This window comes from Lynx rufus, unplaced genomic scaffold (assembly GCF_022079265.1).
Source record: "Lynx rufus isolate CCGP_SWC_20201006 ecotype Redwood Valley unplaced genomic scaffold, mLynRuf1.p SCAF_8, whole genome shotgun sequence".
Taxonomy (NCBI): domain Eukaryota; kingdom Metazoa; phylum Chordata; class Mammalia; order Carnivora; family Felidae; genus Lynx; species Lynx rufus.
In genome coordinates, this window is record NW_025814896.1 from 24,425,713 (window position 1) to 24,446,717 (window position 21,005).

At 42.1% G+C, this 21,005-nt stretch overlaps 1 protein-coding gene across 9 annotated transcripts in view; it reads left to right on the forward strand.

Moving 5' to 3' along the window:
* NCOA6 (nuclear receptor coactivator 6) overlaps positions 1-20,707 on the forward strand; it is a 107,476-nt gene extending 86,769 nt beyond the window's left edge. For 8 of the 9 annotated variants that reach the window (XM_047069275.1, XM_047069276.1, XM_047069271.1 and 5 more), the window contains 5 exons: positions 18-3,020; positions 5,791-5,859; positions 8,634-8,670; positions 12,104-12,252; positions 20,141-20,707. In XM_047069275.1, coding sequence (XP_046925231.1) covers positions 18-3,020; positions 5,791-5,859; positions 8,634-8,670; positions 12,104-12,252; positions 20,141-20,184 — 3,302 coding nt within the window. In that variant the 3' untranslated portion in view covers positions 20,185-20,707. The remainder of the gene's footprint in view (positions 1-17; positions 3,021-5,790; positions 5,860-8,633; positions 8,671-12,103; positions 12,253-20,140) is intronic. The other variant, XM_047069274.1, reaches the window with a different exon arrangement.
* The last annotated feature ends 298 nt before the right edge of the window (positions 20,708-21,005 follow it).

Genomic DNA, 21,005 nt, shown 5'->3' on the forward strand with positions numbered 1-21,005 from the left:
TTGGGGGCTTGTTTTAGGTTATCCTTCTCAACCAGTTGAACAGAGGCCACTTCAGCAGATGCCTCCTCAGCTCATGCAGCATGTGGCACCCCCGCCACAGCCACCACAGCAGCAGCCGCAGCCACAACTGCCGCCACCACAGCAGCAGCCACCACCTCCCAGTCAGCCACAGTCGCAGCAGCAGCAGCAGCAGCAGCAGCAGCAACAACAACAACAACAAATGATGATGATGCTCATGATGCAGCAGGACCCCAAATCAGTTAGGCTTCCGGTCTCCCAAAGTGTCCACCCCCCACGGGGCCCCCTGAACCCAGACTCCCAGAGAATGCCCATGCAACAGAGCGGCAGCGTGCCTGTTATGGTCAGTTTGCAAGGACCTGCTTCCGTGCCACCATCACCTGATAAGCAAAGAATGCCAATACCTGTGAATACTCCTTTGGGAAGCAATTCAAGGAAAATGGTATACCAGGAGAACTCCCAGAATCCTTCTAGCTCACCACTGGGAGAAATGTCCTCGCTCCCTGAAGCAAGTGGCAGTGAAGTACCATCTGTCTCAGGAGGCCCAAATAACATGCCTTCACATTTAGTAGTTTCCCAGAATCAGTTAATGATGACAGGGCCAAAACCTGGACCATCACCCCTTTCTGCAACTCAAGGTGCAACTCCCCAGCAACCCCCTGTAAATTCCCTGCCCAGCTCTCATGGCCACCATTTTCCAAATGTGGCTGCTCCAACCCAAACATCTAGGCCTAAAACACCGAACAGAGCCAGCCCCAGACCCTACTATCCTCAGACACCCAACAATCGCCCTCCTAGCACAGAACCTTCAGAAATCAGTCTGTCTCCAGAAAGACTCAATGCCTCCATTGCAGGACTCTTCCCCCCACAGATTAATATTCCTTTACCTCCTAGGCCAAATTTAAACAGGGGCTTTGATCAGCAGGGCCTAAATCCAACAACTTTAAAGGCCATTGGGCAAGCACCTTCGAATCTTACCATGAATAATCCTTCCAATTTTGCTGCCCCACAAACTCACAAATTAGATTCTGTGGTGGTGAATTCTGGAAAGCAGTCTAATTCTGGAGCAACAAAACGGGCTAGTCCGAGCAACAGTCGCAGGTCTAGTCCTGGGTCCAGTAGGAAAACTACCCCAAGTCCTGGGAGGCAAAATTCAAAAACCCCTAAACTTACTCTGGCCTCTCAAACAAACACAGCTCTGTTGCAGAATGTGGAGTTGCCAAGAAATGTATTGGTCAGTCCCACTCCTTTGGCCAATCCCCCTGTACCTGGGAGCTTCCCTAACAACAGCGGGCTGAATCCTCAGAATCCTACTATGCCTGTGGCTGCAGTGGGAGGTGTTCTGGAGGATAACAAGGAGAGCTTGAATGTGCCTCAGGACAGCGATTGCCAGAATTCCCAGGGTAGGAAGGAGCAGGTAAACATTGAGCTCAAAGCCCTCCCTGCCCAAGAAGTTAAAATGGTTGTTTCTGAAGATCAGTCTAAAAAGGACGGGCAATCTTTGGATCCTAACAAACTTCCCGGTGTCGAAGAGAACAAAAATTTGGTGTCTCCTGCTATGAGGGAAGCACCCACATCGTTAAGTCAACTTCTTGATAACTCTGGAGCTCCTAATGTGACCATTAAACCCCCTGGGCTTACAGATCTGGAAGTAACGCCTCCAGTAGTTTCTGGGGAGGACCTGAAAAAAGCATCTGTCATTCCCACACTGCAGGATCCGTCTTCTTCTAAAGAACCCTCTAATTCCCTAAATTTACCTCACACTAATGAGCCGTGTTCAACCCTTGTGCATCCAGAATTGAGTGAGGTCAGTTCTAATGTTGCACCAAGCATCCCTCCAGTAATGTCAAGACCTGTCAGCTCTTCCTCCATCTCTACTCCCTTGCCCCCAAATCAGATAACTGTTTTTGTTACTTCCAATCCTATCACGACTTCAGCTAATACATCAGCAGCTCTGCCGACTCACCTGCAGTCTGCATTGATGTCAACAGTCGTCACAATGCCCAATGTGGGTAGCAAGGTTATGGTTTCTGAGGGACAGTCAGCTGCTCAGTCTAATGCCCGGCCTCAGTTCATTACACCTGTGTTTATCAATTCATCCTCAATAATTCAGGTTATGAAAGGATCACAGCCAAGCACAATTCCTGCAGCCCCACTGACAACCAACTCTGGCTTGATGCCTCCCTCCGTTGCAGTTGTTGGCCCTTTACACATACCTCAGAACATAAAATTTTCTTCTGCTCCTGTACCACCTAGTGCCCCCTCCAGTAGTACTGCTCCAAATATACAGACTGGTCGACCCTTGGTCCTTAACTCACGAGCCACCCCTGTTCAGCTTCCTTCCCCCCCATGTACAACTTCTCCAGTTGTCCCTCCTCATCCCCCTGTCCAGCAAGTGAAAGAAATGAATCCAGATGAGGCTAGTCCTCAGGTGAGCACCTCAGCAGATCAGAGCACTCTTCCCTGTTCACAGTCAACCACAATTGTTTCTCCCCTTTTGACCAATAGTCCAGGCTCCTCTGTCAACCGGCGAAGCCCAGTCTCATCTAGTAAGGGCAAAGGAAAAGTGGACAAAATCGGCCAGATTTTGCTGACCAAGGCATGTAAGAAAGTTACAGGCTCTCTTGAGAAAGGGGAAGAGCAATATGGTGCAGATGGAGAGACTGAAGGCCAAGGGCTAGAGACCACAACTCCAGGGCTCATGGGAACAGAGCAGTTATCCACAGAGCTGGACAGTAAAACCCCAACACCCCCAGCACCCACTCTGATAAAAATGACCTCTAGCCCCGTGGGCCCGGGCTCCACCTCAGCAGGACCCAGCTTACCTGGCGGTACTCTCCCCACCAGTGTACGCTCGATAGTAACCACTCTGGTACCCTCTGAGCTCATCTCTGCGGCGCCGGCCACAAAAAACAATCATGTTGGCATAGCATCTGAGCCACTTGCGGGTGGCCTAGTGGAGGAGAAGGTGGGATCTCATCCAGAGCTTCTACCCAGCATAGGTATGTACTCGGGGCCTGGCATCATCTCCTCGTGTCAATTTTTTGATGACCTATCCCACAAAAGAAAGCATGACTTCTCTTCTACTTGGTTGAAGAAGAGTGGGCTAAATGGCAATAGTGGTAGTTTCATTTATTAGAAGTACATTGGGAAATATACTTGAAAACCCATGTTAAGTTTACATTCATTAATAGGTTCTCTCTCAGCTCCTAAAATAATGGCAGACCTTTCATTTATATAAAGCTTTTCATTTTACAAGGAAACATCTTTACCTGTTATCTCACGTTATCTTCATACCAACCATGTCAGGGAGCCCTTAACCCAAGTCCGATTCCGTGAGTGAGAAGATTGAAACTCAGAGTTCAATATTTGTTCAAAGTTGATACTGTGAACCTTCAGTTTAACATTGTCTCTTAAAGGTGAATAGAAGTTTCTGCAAGCTCTCCTTACCATGATAATGACTTGCTCTTGACAGTTTCAGAGCAGGGTTCTCATAGCCCCTTCCTCATTATACTCTATCCCAGAGACTATTCCTTTCTGACTGTCTACTCCAGAGGAGAACTTTTCAGAAAACTAAGTTTCATGACAGTAGACACAGGAGAAGCAAAGTGGTTGAGAGACAGATAGGCTTGAGTTAGTATCACAGTGCCACCATTTACCAGCTCTATGGGTTTAAGTAAGTTGCTCAACTACTCCAAACTTGAGTTTCTTCCTTTTGTAACAAGGGAACAACAGTAGTTCTAAGAGTTCACTGAGATAATGCATATAATGTGCTTAGCACAGAATATAGTAATGAATAAATGGAAAAAAATTATTACTGATTTCTCTTTGACACAGTTTTTCATAAATCAGACCATTCCAATTCATGTATATCTAGTTCAAATTATTTCCTATGTACTGTTAAGATGGACAAATGATGGGAGCGTAGGTATCCTTATGCCTCCCCTCCCCCCTTCACACCCCGCCACACCCCACCCCCCCACACACACGCACACACACATGTCTCTCCTGTGAGACCTAAGTGATGCAGAAGCTCTATTTTCCCCAGTGGAGTCAATCACACAATGCCAAAGCTGAGAAGGACCTTTGCTATATCCTAGGGCAGCTAACAGTGCTTTTCTCGTTGAATGCAAGCTAAAATGTTTTGAGTGGTAAGCACCTAGGAGGAGGGTCAGAAAGAACACAAGCTTCAGGTTATGATCAGAGTTCAAATTCTAGTTCCACTGGTTACCAATCACAGTTGGATAAATTCCTTAACCTCTTATAAGCCATGTACTTCACCTGTAAAACAGAGTTTGTAATTCCTACCTCCCAAAATATACAAAGATAAAAGGAGAAGACAGCATAATGTGGCCAGCACACTGCCTCACACAGAGCTTTAGAAAGGTTAATTCCCCCTCTCCCTCTTCAATGCTAGAGACACGGAGAGATAAAGACCCTTAAGGAGTTCATTGCCGTTGCAGGAGACAGAGACTTCACAGGGCTGGGTGCCCTAAGTTTCTGGTTCAAATTCTGTGAATGTAGATGACTCCTAAGAATGAAAAAGAAACCTGGTGTGAGTTAAATATATTTTCTGCTATTAAGTGTTTCTGTTGTACTTCTGGAGGGATCTGCCCACCCCCCCCCCCCCCACTGCACACACATACCAAGAGAATAATGATGAAGTGATTAGGGAATATTTTTATATGGGTCATATATAATACTAGAGAAATATATGAGCTTTGGGAAGATGAACCTGCAGTTTAAAAAAACCTCAATTTTAAGATTGTTTCCATTCTTCTAGGTTTTTATCTTGAAAATGTGAGAGATCAATACTGGAGTTAAAAGTAGGATTTAAGATACAGTTTTAGGCTTTATCAGGTAAACATCCAAAAAAAATTCTTAACACAAAGGCATTATTGACTAAGCAGGGAGAGAAATATACAAAATTCACAATTTCCACAAGAGGATAAAACATTGTTACTAAGTTTATCTAGGATGTTAGACTGAAATGTCAAGATAGGAGGACGTAATCCTTGAGTGACTGTGGCATATCTATGCCCTTAATCTTTATTGTATGATCCAATAAGCTTCCATTCTAGAGTACATTGTGTATCCTGTTCCATTCCTCTTCAGGGACCTAAGTAGTCTCTGTCCTCCGAAGCCTAATTCTGATGTTTCTCCCTCTAATGTACCATCAGTTTTCTCAGTCTAGAATTGATCTCCTTTTCTTTCGATTCCCATAGCACTTTCTACCTTATGAATCTTCTTCATATAACATCCCAGTGGACTCCAGAGTACCACATTTGTGTATCTTATCTTTGATACTGGACTGAACAAAAAGAAAAATTAGTCTCTAACGGTGCCTGGAACAGCGCCTTGCCCCTAGGAAGTTCTTGGTAACTGTTTGTTATATAAGTAAATAACATCAAATAATGTATTCAAGTATGAATTGAATATCTGCTCGATGACCATCACTCTTGCCAGGTGCTATACAAAAGTACAAAATGAATTTTAAGATTCAAGTCTCAAGGGGTGTAGTCTTTAGAGGAATGAGAAATTTTTTAAATGCTGAGGTAAATGGTATCATTGTTCTCTGCAAGTGGTTCAGTTTGCCTACTAAGGTGTGTTTTGGGGGTTAAGTTTTGAAATGTCCTTTCAAGGCCAGTTTCAAGTACTGCCCTCTAAGCGTATATGTATTTCAGCAGTTACTTAGCCCTTGAGTCAGTCAATGCCTTCAGTTTTGTTGAGAAAAGAAAGTAAAAGGCCTGTATTTTTTTTTCCTTGCCTTAGCCCCTTCACCGAGTTTAGTTGCAAAGGAAACTCCAGCCACAACACCACAGGGGCCTGGTGCCAGACCAGGTAAGGCATGCTTTGGAAAAACTTCTCTGAGTGGAATGGATTATATGTGAAGGAACTGCTGCTGTCCTCAGGGTGCCAGGAAGTGACTGAAACTCTCTCACCTGCTGGCTTCAGAGCAGACCTCAGATGAGTGGCAGGGTTTGTGCAGGACTGTTAGGGTTCTTTTCCCCCCAACTGGCTTGCTGTCTTATGCATTCCTGGTGTCAGCCAGGGAACCCAAGAAGGGTGTTGCGGTGCCCATTGTCTGCCACCTAGCTGTGGATGGTTTCCATTGGACTGTTAGCCCTGTTGCATGACCCTGGCACTCATAGCTGGCAGCTGACTGGCCCATGGTAACTTGCTAGGGTGGCAAGCGTTCCTACACTCAGTAATTGCATATTCATGACAGGAGTGGAGGCTTGTTCTGAGAACCTCTGCTACAGTGAGGTAGCCACTTTTCCTGGGAGTCAGTCATTTCAGTCCTCTCTGGATGGCATTATGTTTCCCATGACCAAGAAATTGCAAATGGCATGAAGGATGGTGTTTCTGGAAGGTGGAGTCCATGGTAATCTGACAGATAATTGCTGTGGAATGCTGGGTCAGCTCAGAATGCGTGAGGATCTTGATGGCAATAACAGTACTGCCTTCATAGATAAATAGTGTAAGTGTGTTACAGTTTAATCTTGGCCTGGCCCTTTGTCACTGAACATATTGAGAGATACCAAAAAAAAAGTATGACACTTTTCACTCAGAGGTTAGAATCTCATTTACAGTCCAGTTCACACCTGAAAAAATTTGTAAGGAAAAAACAGTATTACCATGTTTAGCTTTGTGGGCCTAAATCAGTGAAATTAAGCTATAACTTGTGATTTTTTTAAAGATTTTATTTTTAAGTAATTGTTACACCCACAGTGGGGTTTGAACCCATGACCCCAAGATTAAGAGTCACATGCTCCACCAACTGAGCCAACCAGGCACCCTAACTTGTGTTTATTTTAAAAGCTGCTTCAGGTGCTATGTGCTATGTTATGTTCTATTGCATACTCTGGGTAAAATCAGGCTTCTGAAAAGAATGGTTGAGCAAAAAGCATTTCAGCCATTCAGATTCTTCCTTTGCTACCAACTACGCACATGATGCATGACATTGTGCTAGGCACCTGACAAGGATAGGAGTGGAGCAAATCATTCACAGAAGGTATTAGATGGTAATGTTCATTTTTGGCGAGAAAAGGAGCAACTAAAAGAGGAAGGGAATTACATTTTCTGCCCCAATTCTTTACTCCAGAAAAATGTGCTTTACTATATCGTACATCTTCCTCAAAATAATTGGCCAAAGAATCCTATTGCTTTTAAAAGTTTGACTTAAATGAATCTCCTTAAAATACCCTCATAGTCACTAATTGCCTCACCAGATTCCTTTGATCTCTACTAATGTGAATTAGCTGTAATAGCGTTAAAGTTCTCAAAAGCACTGAGTTTTGTTTCACATGAGCAAACTAATAAAATTTTTTGGTAATCAGCCTCTTTTGAGCTGTTTTCATTTTTGAGCACACATTACCTGAGTTTGTGTGCAGGCAACAGAGACCCAGTGAGCTGGTATCTATTTCAAGTGGAGGGTTTCCAGGTTTTATGGGTTAGATGTTGGGAGCTAAGTAGCAAATGAGAAGCAAGGATTCCCTCATCTTGCATTGAAGGCAGAGGGATGCAAGGGATTCCAGCATGAAGGCTGCATTGACATGAGTATCCTAACAATAACAACAGCTAATTTTGAGTTCTTACTAAGAGCCAGGTGCTGTACTGAGTTTTTATATGTATTGTTCCATTTAATCTTAATTTTGAGGTGAGTAAAGTGGTTGTCCCCATTTTTCAGATGAGACATTGAGCACAGAGAGTCAAGCACAGGGTTACATGGCTAATCAATGGCGTCAGAATTCTAACCTATGCACTCTGATTTCACTGCCTTCAAGGAAGTTAAAGTGTAATCTCTGGGGTAGATGAGGCATGTACACTGAATCTGCTGTGCTGAATTCTCTATAAGGGGAGGCAGGAACAGGTACAGAGCTGTGGGAGGCCAGAAGCAGGAGAGATCACTGCTGTCTGGTGCATTAGGAAAGTCTTCTGGAAAGATGAAACTCTAAAAGTGATGTTTTTCTGCTGATGCTGAGAAAGAAGTGCCTGGTAAACCCATAGAATATTCATTTAAGCAAAACCCTGCTAGACAAATTACTGAGATTTTCCTTTCTTAGAGGGTATTGTGGGGAGTTTGAGGAAGAGAGGAATGTAATGGAGTCTGTAGGCATTATCTCAAAGCAAAGCAGTCTGCACTCTGTAACTCAGTGAGGAAGTCCTTTGGAGGAGAATGCATCCTTAATATATATTTAAGACATATTTTAAGATTACTGCCTTTAAAAACAAGTATGAAGAGGTTAGGGATATTTTAAGAAAGAAACCAATCTCTTCTACAGGAGAGGAAGAGGCTTATTTTACTAATCTAGTTATAGCTGGGTGAAATATGAACCAGGTAGTGTGAATTTAGTTCTATTGATCCAAACAGGATTATTTCACAGTGTGGAGTAGAAATAAAAATAGACCAAGTAAGTGTCTTATGCCCCAGACTACTGAGTTGTGTCCCTGCCAACTCTGTCTCCATACCATGTAGGGTGAGGATCCTGCTGGGCATGAAGACATGTTAGCCTAAATAGGGCATTTAGAATTCTGAGACACCTCCCTTCTCCCAGTGGACATAGACACCAGAAGCTCCCACATCTCATTTCTGTCCTTTGTATTTTTCACAGAACTCGAGGCAAATGCTGCCATGGTCTCTGGACAAAGGTAAGATGATCATTCTGCAGACTCAGCGTGAAAACGGCGTAAGCCTCTTTGAAGGGAAGGGTATCGGCTTTCTCATCCTTTAAACCTCTCTTCACCTTGTCCTTTTTCCTTGTGCCAGTCTGTTTTCCCTGCTAAAACAGGGGAGCTGTCATGAGTCCTAACCCCTGAGAGATAACATTTCCCTTAACAAAGCTTGGTGGCCAAGTTTCTACCTTTTTTGGTTGTTTTGAAAATTGAATGAGATAACATGTTCAGCACTCACCATAGTGAGTAAATAGTAAGTTCAGTATGTAAGAACTGTTGTTATATTGTCATTAATAATAGTCCTTGCAACACCTTCTAAAGCATAGCTGTTTGATCCTCCAGGCATAAGAGAGAAAGCCAGACAGGGTCTGAACCCCAAAATTCATGCTTTTCCTGTTATACTACAAAGCCCCACATAACCTAATAAAATGAAATATACCTGTGGCTTCACTAACTCCATGGAAAGGAGGAGGAATAGTTCCAAAAGTAATTCCTTTTTTAATCTAGTAATGCATTGGATAACATTTTAGAGAATTTATCATATTTGTACAACTTAGTTTATAAAACACCTTCACAATCATTTTCTCATTTAATCCTATCCACCCTTTGAGGTGGTCATAATAACCAACATCTATCTGAATGCATCTCATGCTATGCACTGGGTTGCAAGCCCCTTAAGTGTATCATCTCATTGAATTTTCACAGTATCTATTAGGAAAGTAAATTCTGTCTTACAGGTAAGGAACCTGAAGCTCAGAGAAGTCAACTAAATTGCCCAAGGCCACAGATTTAGTAAATGGTGCAACTGGTATCCAAACTCAGGTGCCCTGATTCCGGAACCCTCACACTTAGGTATTGTAGCAGACAAAATGGGGATTATAGATCAAGAACCTGAAGCATAGAGGAAGTTAAATATCATGCCCAATAAGTATATAGGTAAGACTTGACCCCTGTCCTTCTGCCTCACAGATTCATTGGCATTCCTACTACATATTTCTCCCTGTTTTTATTTGAATTGGCTAATATTTGAATTCATTTGCCTTTACCAAGCATACTCCAGCTGTGTGGCTACACAAAGAAGATAATCAGATCAAAAAAGGGTATTTGTTTCCAGAGCTATCTGAGTACTGACCATATGAACAGCAGGACAGTACTTCTGTGGCTTTTGTTTTGCCAGGAGAAAGAGGCACCTCTGTTAGGAATCTTTCTTCCTCAGAGACTTTGACCATTTTCGGGGCTCCTAGCCAGAAAGCCATCCTTTACCATCTCTAAAAGGATGTGTGAATACCCCTGACTTACAGTTCTACCCCAGCTCTGGCCTTGCCTCTTCTTCACTTGACTTGGTTCATGGGGCAGTTGTTAGATATAAAGCAAGATGGTGAACAGTATGGCCAAATTCCCAGCTATCGTACCACCAGTGAAGGGTCCTATGGCAGGAATGAACAATGGAGGGGTAGAGGGAGTTCCTAGGCCATGGTTCATGCCTCTAAGGAGCTCCTGATCTAGTGGAAGGCAGAAGATATTAAAATAAAATATGCTGTACAACCTGATGGGTGCTCTTGAATGCCAGATACAGACTGTGAACCCAAAAAGAAGAGACAGCTTTACTTGGGGAGTAAGGGTCAAGGAAGACTTCCCAGAAGAGACATCCCTTTAACCAGCTTGTTTTGTTGCATTACGTTTGTTTAAGTTCCATGCCTTACAAGCAAGTTTAATCAGCGTTTTTTCCCTAATGATTTTGACATGCATTTTTTTTGAACCATGCAAGTAGTAAAAAGTTTATTAAAGAAAATTTGAAATTCAGATCAGAGAATTAAAAAGAAGAAAATTACCAGAGCGCGTGGGTGGCTCAGTCAGTTAAGTGTCCGACTTCAGCTCAGGTTATGATCTTGCAGTTTGAAAGTTCAAGCCCTATGTCAGGCTCTGTGCTGACAACTCAGAGCCTGGAGCCTGTTTGGATTCTGTGTCTCCCACTCTCTCTGCCCCTCTCCCACTCTCACTCTGTCTCTCTCAAAAATAAATAATAAACTTTAAAATTTTTTTAAAGAAGAAATTACCAATAAACCAGTATTCCTACGACTCAAACAATATTCACTATGTATGTTTTAGTTCATTTTCTACTTCTCTTCAGAGTATGTATACAGATAGGGAATATTTTATATATAAACACTATAATATTTTTATATAATATATAGTGATATATATATAAGCATTATACACACGTGTATTTCACACCCATTCATTCGTATGTAGTTACATATATATGCTCAACATGTATTATGACAAAAATAGGATTATACTATTCATAACATTGGTAACTTTTTTCCCACAGTAATGTGTCATGAACAGTTTTTATCATTAAATAGCTTTCTACAACATGATTTTTCATGACTGAATGTGAATGTGCCATGTTTTAGTTTTAAAATCTGTTGTAAAGCATTTAGGTCTTCTGTCTTTATTAGTACTTATATAATGCTTTGACATCCTGTGTGTAATTACAGCTCTGTAAAAAGATTTGTTTCCTTAGGCACCTAGAAATGGAATTGCTGAGCCAGAGGATTACACCAGGGTTTCTCAGCCTCAGCGTTATTGACAGCTTGGATCAGATAATTCTTTGTTGGGGTTGGGGGGGAAGAGCTGTCTCATGCATTATAGAATATTTAGTGGCATGCCTGGCCTCTGCCCAGAAGATGCCTGTAGCATCCCCCACTTAGTCACGGCAGTCATCTTAACAATCAGAAATGTCTCCAGACATTTTTAAATTGCTAAATGTCTCCTGGGAGGCCAAAATGCCCCCTATTGATAACTGTTGGGTTACATAATTTACACTCTAATCAGGAGTTTCTGTCCTCATACCCTCAGTAGTACTGGATATTACCAATTGTAAATCTTTGCAAACTAAAAAAAGGGGATTGAGGTAGGGGTAATCAGTATACCCAGCAGTATATATACTCTGAATACATTCTTATGTGTATTCTATAATGTGACTTAGGCCATTATCTGATTATACAGGCTCATAGAAAATACCAGTACATATTAGTAATTTCCTAAATTTCAGATACTATTAACTTTTGAAAAGGAATATTGTTATTTTAAGAAAAGGGTGAGGAAGTTTCGGAATTTTTATTCCAAGTTCTTAATTTCTTTTACCTGTTTTTCCACAATTTCACCAGCAATATGCTTTTTAGTATTTTATTTTACTACTGTAACAAGCTAGACTCAACTTTTAAATTGTGAGTAATATAGAAGGTATTTTGTTTATTGTCCCAGAGTGGAATATTTTCTCTTCAGAATGACTGTATAGTTCTTAATCTCCTGCCTCACAAATGAAGCTCTATCTGAAGAGCCCTTTTTTGTGTGTGACTTGATTCCCTCTCCTTCTTGGAAACTTTGTGCTTCCCTCTGGCAGCAGTGAGCCCAAAGAGATCATTGAAAAGTCCAAAACCCCAAGCCGAAGAAACTCCCGAACTGAAGAGCCAACTGTGGCTTCTGAAAGCGTGGAAAATGGACATCGCAAGCGATCCTCTCGGCCTGCTTCAGCCTCCAGCTCTACTAAAGGTTAGCAGTGCAGTGTGGGTGCTTTTGTGGGTCAGATAGAAGAATGGGGTCTTTATCACCACAGCAGAGGACTTTGTCTTTTATCTATGCTTCTGTTACTTTGACTTCTACTGTCTGTCCCTCCTTTGTTTGTTAGTTCATTTACCTGTGTGTTTTCTGTGTATGTGCACAGAGCAGCAAGCACTGTTGGGGGAAAAAAAAAAAAAGAACATAACAGGGCAGATTGATTCGTGATCACCACTTCAGATAGGTGCTCAATATGGCCCAGCCATCCTTCTGTGATCAACTCTCTTTTCCACTCCTCTGGCCCCTACTTTCTCTCCCCTCTCTCAGCAGAGACTCTCACCTCTCCACAGAGGAAATAGAACTGCTTCAGCTGTCACTACCAAGACCTAAATCTACTAGGATCCTCCTTTGCTCCTACTATAATAGAGCAGCTGTCCCTCCTCAAGTCTAAGGCCAGTTCCTCCACTTGTGCCTCTTTGATCCCATCTTCTCTGACCTTGTCAAGAACCTTACACTACTACCAGTTTTCTTTCCTGTATTGATTGCTGTCTCCTTTTTTAATTCATGATGTCCTTGGTTTCTGTGACCTAGAGCTCTCCATAGTTTTCTCTCTACCTCTCTGGCTTTTCCTGCTCAATCTCTGTAGCCAGTTATTAGATGTTGCCCTTCCTCACACTTTGATCCTGAGTCACCCTTTCTCTTCAACTCTTCTCTCCCCAATTGATCTCACTCATGCCCTTCTTTTTTAGTTACAACTTTTCACAGATGACTCCTAAATTTGCATTTCTAGTACAGACCTCTAAAAATCTTAGACAACTGCATGTACATCCTTACCAGGACTTCAAATTCAACATGTCTGAAACGAGACTTGTGATTTTCACCCCCACTATCAGGTCATCTGCCAGTGTTCCCCACCTCAGGGAATAGCACCACCATCTGTCCATTGGGCAAGTCCTCCTTGGCATCTCTCCCTCATCCTCACATCTCTCATGTTCGTTACCAAAAGCTGCTGATTTTATTTCAAGTGGCCCAAATTCATCCCCTTTGCCCCATCTTCATTGCTACTGTAGCTTAAAACCCTATGGTGATTTACATTGTAATTTGGATTAAAGTCTGAAAGTGCCAACATGGATTAGAAAGGTTCTATGTGGTCTGGCCCCTGTCAGCCTCTCCTGGCCTCATCTGACTTCCCTCAGCAACTCAGACATGCCGCCCTCCCGTCACAAGCCTGTGTGTGTGTACACCCACTGCAGGGAGTGTTTTTCCCTCTTCCTTCCTCCCTTCTCCTCATTAAACTACTCTTTGTACTTAGCTCACTTGACACTGCTATGAGGAATCACAGCCCCATGTTCTCCTTCATAATACCACAGCTTTAATTTTATATTTATTTATGTGATAATTAATATACATGCCCTGTTAGGGCAGGAGTTTGTCTGGTTTTGCTCACCACTATATCCTCGGTACCTGGTACAGTGCCTTATACAAAGAGGTATATAATCAGTAACTATTATATTAATAACCATCTATCAAATATATATTAAGTACTTACTACATGCCAGGCTCTGGGGATATAATAGTGAAAAGGGAGAGTCTCTGTCTTCATCATATCAGTTATATACCAGCCAGAAAGACAGACTAATACAGCGTGTTAAATGTTAAATGCTATGATAACAAACTTACATGTTACTGTAGGAGCATATTGCTGGGATGCTTTACTCCTCTGCCTAGTCATAGAAGGCTTTGAAAAAATGATGTTTAAGTTGAGACCTGAAGAATGAGGAGGCATTATCCAGGCTGTGGGAGTTGAATGAAATATTCTAGGCAAAAGTACGGCATGTGCAAAGGCCCAGATCTGAGGGAGAGTCATCCCCTCTGGGAATGTGCTGAGCTTGAGTAGCTCAGCTTAGGCAAGAGGTGGAATCCTGGCCAAGTGCCTGATACCAGCAGGGCTGCTGAGACGCAGTCCAGTACCATTGGGATGCCAACCTGAAGATGAGGGCAGGTTGTGGTGCGCCAACACAGACACTGACCTGAGAACTCAGCTGTTATTGGCAGGTTGTGTTTCTCGGCAAGAATTTCACGATTCCTCATGAGAGCCCCTGGGTAAGCCACAGGTCTACAGATCATACAGGTAAAGCAGAGGTGTAGAAGTTACCTTACCTCAGCCCATCAGAGAGGGAGGAACCTTTTTTCCTCTCCAGGCATACTGTGTACACCACAAGCAGAGTCCTCTTAGGTATCCCCACTTTGATGCCGAAATGGAATCAGCCACTTTTCTTCCTCCTCCCTGGGAATTATCTCCCAGGCAGAGATTTGTTTGGAAGTAAGCACTCCTTTCAGTATATTGAATACTAAACTTAGAACACTAAAGGGAAGATTCCTAGAGTTCCGTGGGAAAATCTGCTTCCCCTCAGTTCTTTGTATTCTTTATTTAATGTTTGTTTATGTATTTATTGAGACAGAGAGAGTGCAGGGGAGGTCAAAGAGAGAGGGAGAGAGAGAAAGAATGCCAAGCAGGCTCTGCGCTGCCAGCACAGAGCCCATTGCGGGGCCTGAACCCATGAACTGTGAGATCGTGACCTGAGCTGAAATCAAGAGTCAGACACTTAACCAGCTGAGCCACCCAGGTGCCCCTCAATTCTTTGTATTCTTTTGGCCCCTCACTTTCCCAAAGATAGAAGTTTTCTAGGCTATAGAATGTGGTGTGTAATTACCTTTAAAGCAGGAAATAAGTGTTGACCTTTAGAGATGTCACACACCAGATTTTTGGAAACTTCATCTAAGTCCAAACCCTCAAGATAATAAGGATGTCATTTATAGTGTACCAGAAAGAATTAATCAAAGGAGCAGCTGGGACAGTTAAGAAGAGATGCCCAAATTAGAGCCAGTTTGTAGAGAACTGCCAGCCAAGCAAAGATGGAAAGCTGGAACCTGTTTTAGAAGAGGGTGGGGAGTAGGCGTGTACACTTAAGGACGTTGTCCCAAGGTGGTATTCATGTACTCCAACATGGTATTCATGTTGGAATGCCTGTCCCATCCATGTTCTGAAGCTTAGCAACTAGCTTAGGAAAGGCCATAATGACTTGAAAGCTTTGTGAGTTTGCATGGAGGGGTGCTGGATGTCTCCTGAGAAGATAAAGAGAGCTCCGGCCAAACCCCAGGAATCAGTCATGTACAGATCTCTACATCAGCTTCAAGCCCTCAGGCTCCCAGTTCTGAACTGCTAGGGTAAGTTACCTTTTGTACCCAAGATGAGTGCTATAGCTGTTTTGGGTTTTAAGTGCTAGAGCTCTTGGATCCAAATTAAAGAATAAATATGCATATTATTTGGGCTGCTATGTTGTATCCAAAACTCTGAACCAAAGTCATAAAATAACTTTTTGTGATGTATTTGAGCCCATACCCAGGGAATGATCATAAAATATCATGGTGGTTTCCTTCAAGTTTTGAGGGGAGAAAAAGGTTTGCCTTTTTTGCACTCATACAGTGTGGGTCATATGTGCACAAACAGAATCAGAAATGGTCTGTTTTTCATGAGAACCTTGAAATCAGCTGAGAAATATGAGCGGTGTATAATGAGAAATACTGGTACATTTGTATTGTCAGAGAACCAGTGACATTAATTATGCTCCTGCTGTGAGAACAGAGTTTGCTTATCTCATGCTGGCCAAGGCCTCCTGTACTGCCAGATTGGAGCAGGTGGGACAGATTATTTCTGGGCAAGTCTAGAGAGGCACACGTGGTTAATAGGTCACTCTTTAACCTATTGTTTTGTTTTTAATTGTTGGGTTCCCCCCCCATCCCACTTTTAATTACAGACACAAAAATTGGCTCTCACAAACTAGTGAGCTTCTTTTTAAAATTGCGCTTGATCAGGTGTGTTGTTACAAATATGCAAATGAGTAGTTCCACTTCCTGATATGAGGTGTTGCCTATTAACACAGAAATGATTTTTCTCATTTTTCTTGTCATTCTTCATTTACTCTTCTGTTAATAATAGTTTTTATGTTATACTTTCAATTGGAAAAAAGATTAGTAGTTAAAAATGTAAAGTTCAATGCATAAGTTTGAAACCAGTGAAGGTATGCTAATATGAAGGAAGTTCAGAGCAACCTATAATCAGTAGCAGCTGTGGGTGTTCCTGGAATGCCTTAAGATGCCTCTGATAGCAAAGTGGGGTGAGAGTCCTACCCTCCCCACAGCCAGTGACTTGAGAAGCAACAATCTCAAAAAACAGACATTCTTAAAATGAAAATGTTATTGTGGAAATGTAAATGAACATAATATGGAGAAAACTCTGAACAGTAACTGCCTGAAACTGCACTCTTGTAGTAGCATCATTCAGAAACCAGCCATGAAAATTTTGAAAGGAAAGTTCCAGAATTTTCTTTACAAATAAATAGAAATCTTGGCTAGAAGTAGTACAGTAAAAAGCATAATGAAGTGAGTGAGGTCAAGGTCATTTTCTAAAACTCCTTGAAAGGTAAAGGTAAACTCCACATAGTAGAAGATTTAATAAACCCTTGTACTGTAGATTTGGCCAAATTTGCTTAAGGTCAAAATGAGGCAACCAGTGGGGGGGGGGAATGCCCATGTCAAATTATAAATGTAAATGTTCTCCAAGGATGTATATACAACCATCTGGAAGACTGTTATTGACCCAGTTACTTACCATATACTTTGTTCTAAAATATTAATATAAATGATGTTACTTTTAGTCTTTGGACTACTTTTATATCTCTCAAGACATTAATTTGTAAAAATCGTTGATGGTTTAAAAAACTTGGATTTTCCAACAATGTATGTAATATTTATTTTGCTAGTATGGTATTGAGTATGGGACTTGGGAGTGGGATTATGCACAGTCAGTTAAGGTAGGCAGCCTTTAGGAACAGACTTGATGTACACTCTGAATGTACCATCAACCACTTCATTACTTCCCTAGAATTCCTTTACCTTCAAGAGGTAACCTCCAGATTCTCTTATTGTGTTCAGCGGAGTAGTAAAAGTTGTAACATTTTGGAGGAAGTATAAAGTTGAACTACAAAAACAAAAAACTCATCTTTTCAGATAGATTTATAAAGACTTCAAAAGTGACATTGTCCTGTGGCCGAGATTGCCTAAATTTATCTAGCGAAGGTGATAAAGGACTTCAAAATCAGGTTGATACAGCTTTTTCCCTCATGGAAGTATAAAAGTGCACCCTACACCCATTTCCCACACCTAACCCTGGCATCTAAAATATTATTTTTTTTGCAGTTTCTAGCATAAATCACTTGTTGATTCATGGTCCCACTCACTGATTCATCCTCAGAAGCAGAATCAGTCTGCCAGATCATTGGGTGCTTTGGAGCAGTGACAGATGGGAACAAACAAGGAAGGAGGAGGGGGAGGAAGAGGCTGAGGTGCTTATCCCCCCACCCCCTTCCCAGCCACATCCCTCAGTCCTTCATATCACAACAAAGAGAGGCTCCCAAAGTTGGCCTAATTAACAGATATCTTTCTAAGAATGAACACCCCATCAAGACAAGACCCTGTATATTTTTCCTGCAAATGACAAATTTGCTACAGTGAAAAGGAAACTTGAAAGCTGGACTGGGAGTTGATTATAGGGAACTGGGGTGGGTGTGAGACTCTTAGTTTATTTCATGGAATTAAAGAACACCATTATCAACATCCTGTCAGATTAACTGTCCTCTGATTAGCAAAAGACTATGGAGTAAATCAGAGAGACTGACTGTACCACATGGCACAAGCAGAGTGACCTTCCAGCAAGAAGATATATACACACTGGAATTTTCACCAACAGAAGCCCTAAAACATTACACAGGCCACTTCTCAGAAAGTCATTGAGCCTTATTACTTCCTAGCAATTACTATAGCTAACAGCAACATTTTTGCTTTTTGCATCTACATCTTAAGTCTGTGCTCTCAAAATATGATACAAAAGAGAAAAAAAATTTCTTAGAACACTGAATCTAACATGTAGCATCAGGAACTTTAGCCTAGGGGCACCTGGGTGGTTTAGTCGGTTAAGTGTCAAACTCTAGATATCAGCTCAGGTCATGATCTCACAGTTTGTGGGTTCAGGCCCTGCATCAGGCTTTGCCCTGACAGTGTGGAGCCTGCTTGGGATTCTTTCACTCCCTCTCTCTCTGCCCCTCCCCTGCTCACTTGCTCTCTCTCAAAAAAAAAAAAAAAGAAAGGAAAAAAGAAAATTTATTTATCCTAATTTCCAGAAATCAATAAAACTGATTCATCTTACATATTATTGTGTTAGATAGAAAATATTTTTTTCACCTTGATGGGAAGTAATTTTAAAACATTGTTTTCAGGGCGCCTTGGTGGCTCAGTCAGTTAAGCATCCAACTTCAGCTCAGGTCATGATCTCACGGTTTGTGGATTCGAGCCTGCGTTGGGCTCTGCACTGACAGCCCAGAGCCTGCAGCCCACTTCAGATTCTGTATCTCCCTCTCTCTCTGCCCCTCCCCTGCTTGTGCTCTCTCTCAAAAATGAAAATAAAATAAACCTTTAAAAAGATAATAAACCTTTAAAACATTGTTTTCATATTAAGACCAAAAGATCTGTGGAACAACATGAAGAATGAGAGTGAATTTAATATAAGATTTTGTTTTTCTTAAATGTTTATTTTGAGAGAAACAGCAAGGGGGAGGGGTAGAGGAGAGAGAGAATCCCAAGCAGGCCCCATGCTGTCAGCACAAAGCCTGATACAAGGCTCGATCTCATGAAGCATGAGATCATGACCTGAGCCGAAATCAAGAGTCAGACACTTAACCGACTGAGCCCCCCAGGCGCTCCTAAGATCAATATAAAATTTTAAAGAAATGTTTACATTTGGAGAGCTTTAAGCTATTCATTGTACTCTGCTGTAGAAGACTTATGTGTGGAAAAGTTTTTGAGAAACATGGTTTAAATATGGAATAAGATTGAGTTGATTGAAGACATTAAAAGAGGAATGAAAGGGGGGCGCCTGGGTGGCGCAGTCGGTTAAGCGTCCGACTTCAGCCAGGTCACGATCTCGCGGTCCGGGAGTTCGAGCCCCGCGTCGGGCTCTGGGCTGATGGCTCGGAGCCTGGAGCCTGTTTCCGATTCTGTGTCTCCCTCTCTCTCTGCCCCTCCCCCGTTCATGCTCTGTCTCTCTCTGTCCCAAAAATAAATAAAAACGTTGAAAAAAATTAAAAAAAAAAAAGAGGAATGAAAGGAACACATTTATTCCCTTTATGCCACTGTTCTCTGTGTTTAAGTTACTCAGGTCCCACCTCTTCCATGAAGCCTGCAGGCTCACCTGGACTCAGAGCAGGCTGTGGCTTGCTCTGAATTGCTTCTATGCCTGTGTGTAGACACTTGACCAGGGATCGTGATCATACTATTTAGAGACTTTGATTATAGTACAGCAAAAAGAGTTGCTTACTGCAAAATAATGGCTTGGCTCCAAAAGAGATCCAGAGGCTGGTTCTTTGCACTCTGGCACAGCTTACTCACTTGCTTGTAGCAACACTCATGGATGTATCACCAAAAGCACTCATTCTGTCATTTCACTGGGTGATAAGAACTGGTGATGGAGATTGTGGGGTTAATTGCCCAGCTCCAGGTGCTCTCCCCACCCCTGCCTCTTTTTCCAACTGCTTATGTGTGCTCCATTTCCCACCACCTGTACCCTACGTCCCAAGTCTCCAAGGCCCTACTCTACAGGTCTAGGCCTGACACCCTCTCCACACTGAGCACTCCTTTTGAGGACCTTAGATTTATTCAGAGTCCAGTAGGACCCCACTCCGGCCAGCCCTGCTTCCTGTGGACTGCCTAAACAGCACTGCCATAAAGAGTTGCCTCAGCTGAGCATGTCCTTTCTTTCCCCCGACAGACATAACCAGTGCGGTGCAATCCAAGCGAAGAAAATCCAAGTAAACAAGCTGGAAGCGACTTGATCCTTGTAAATGTGTGTGAATTTTACAAAAAGCAATTTTGAGCTGTGACTTTTTAAAATCCATTTCTGTACAGTTAGTCATTTTAATAAAGCAGCCCTTTTCCTAGTCCCTGCAACCTGTTTCATAAAGTGCAATGGGGAAAGCAGAGTTGTTGAACCCTTTTTTGGTGTTGCAAGATGAAGTTCAAGGTTTCTAAAATGTTGCCATGTATTGAGAGGAGCTAATGCAATTATGTTATTAGTTTTCACATTTCCTAAGCAGCCTAGAGTACAGGGTGAGCATTTTTAGATCTTCTAATGATGTATTGTGCTGTGGAAGTTATGTGTGTGAATAGCAGTAGCGGGAGCAAAAAGAAGCTTCTCATTTGGAAATGTTGTAAATAATTTTATTATATAGTGTTTTGGATGTATTTGTTGTAGAAATGGACCAGTGAATAAAGAGAATCTAAGGGTTTGTACAATGTGAAATATTGAATGTGTTAAATAAATGTCATTGTCCTAGAACATAAATGTACGTTATTGGCAAGGGATTACTGGGTGAACAAACTCTTTGTTTGGACCATAGATGAATAGGAACAGCCTTCTTTGTAAATTAGAATTCCACCTTGTCCTTACTATACTGACTTTGAAGAAACTAGCCTGTTTCAGTGTTTCAGCACTGTACCAGGCACTTTGATAGATGTTGGTCAAATTTGTTTTGGATGCAAATAACAGAATCAACTTAGGATTTTTTAGGGACAGGAAGCCATCAGTAACCCAGATGCACTTTTTCTCCACCTCTTACATATGTTTCTATAGTGAC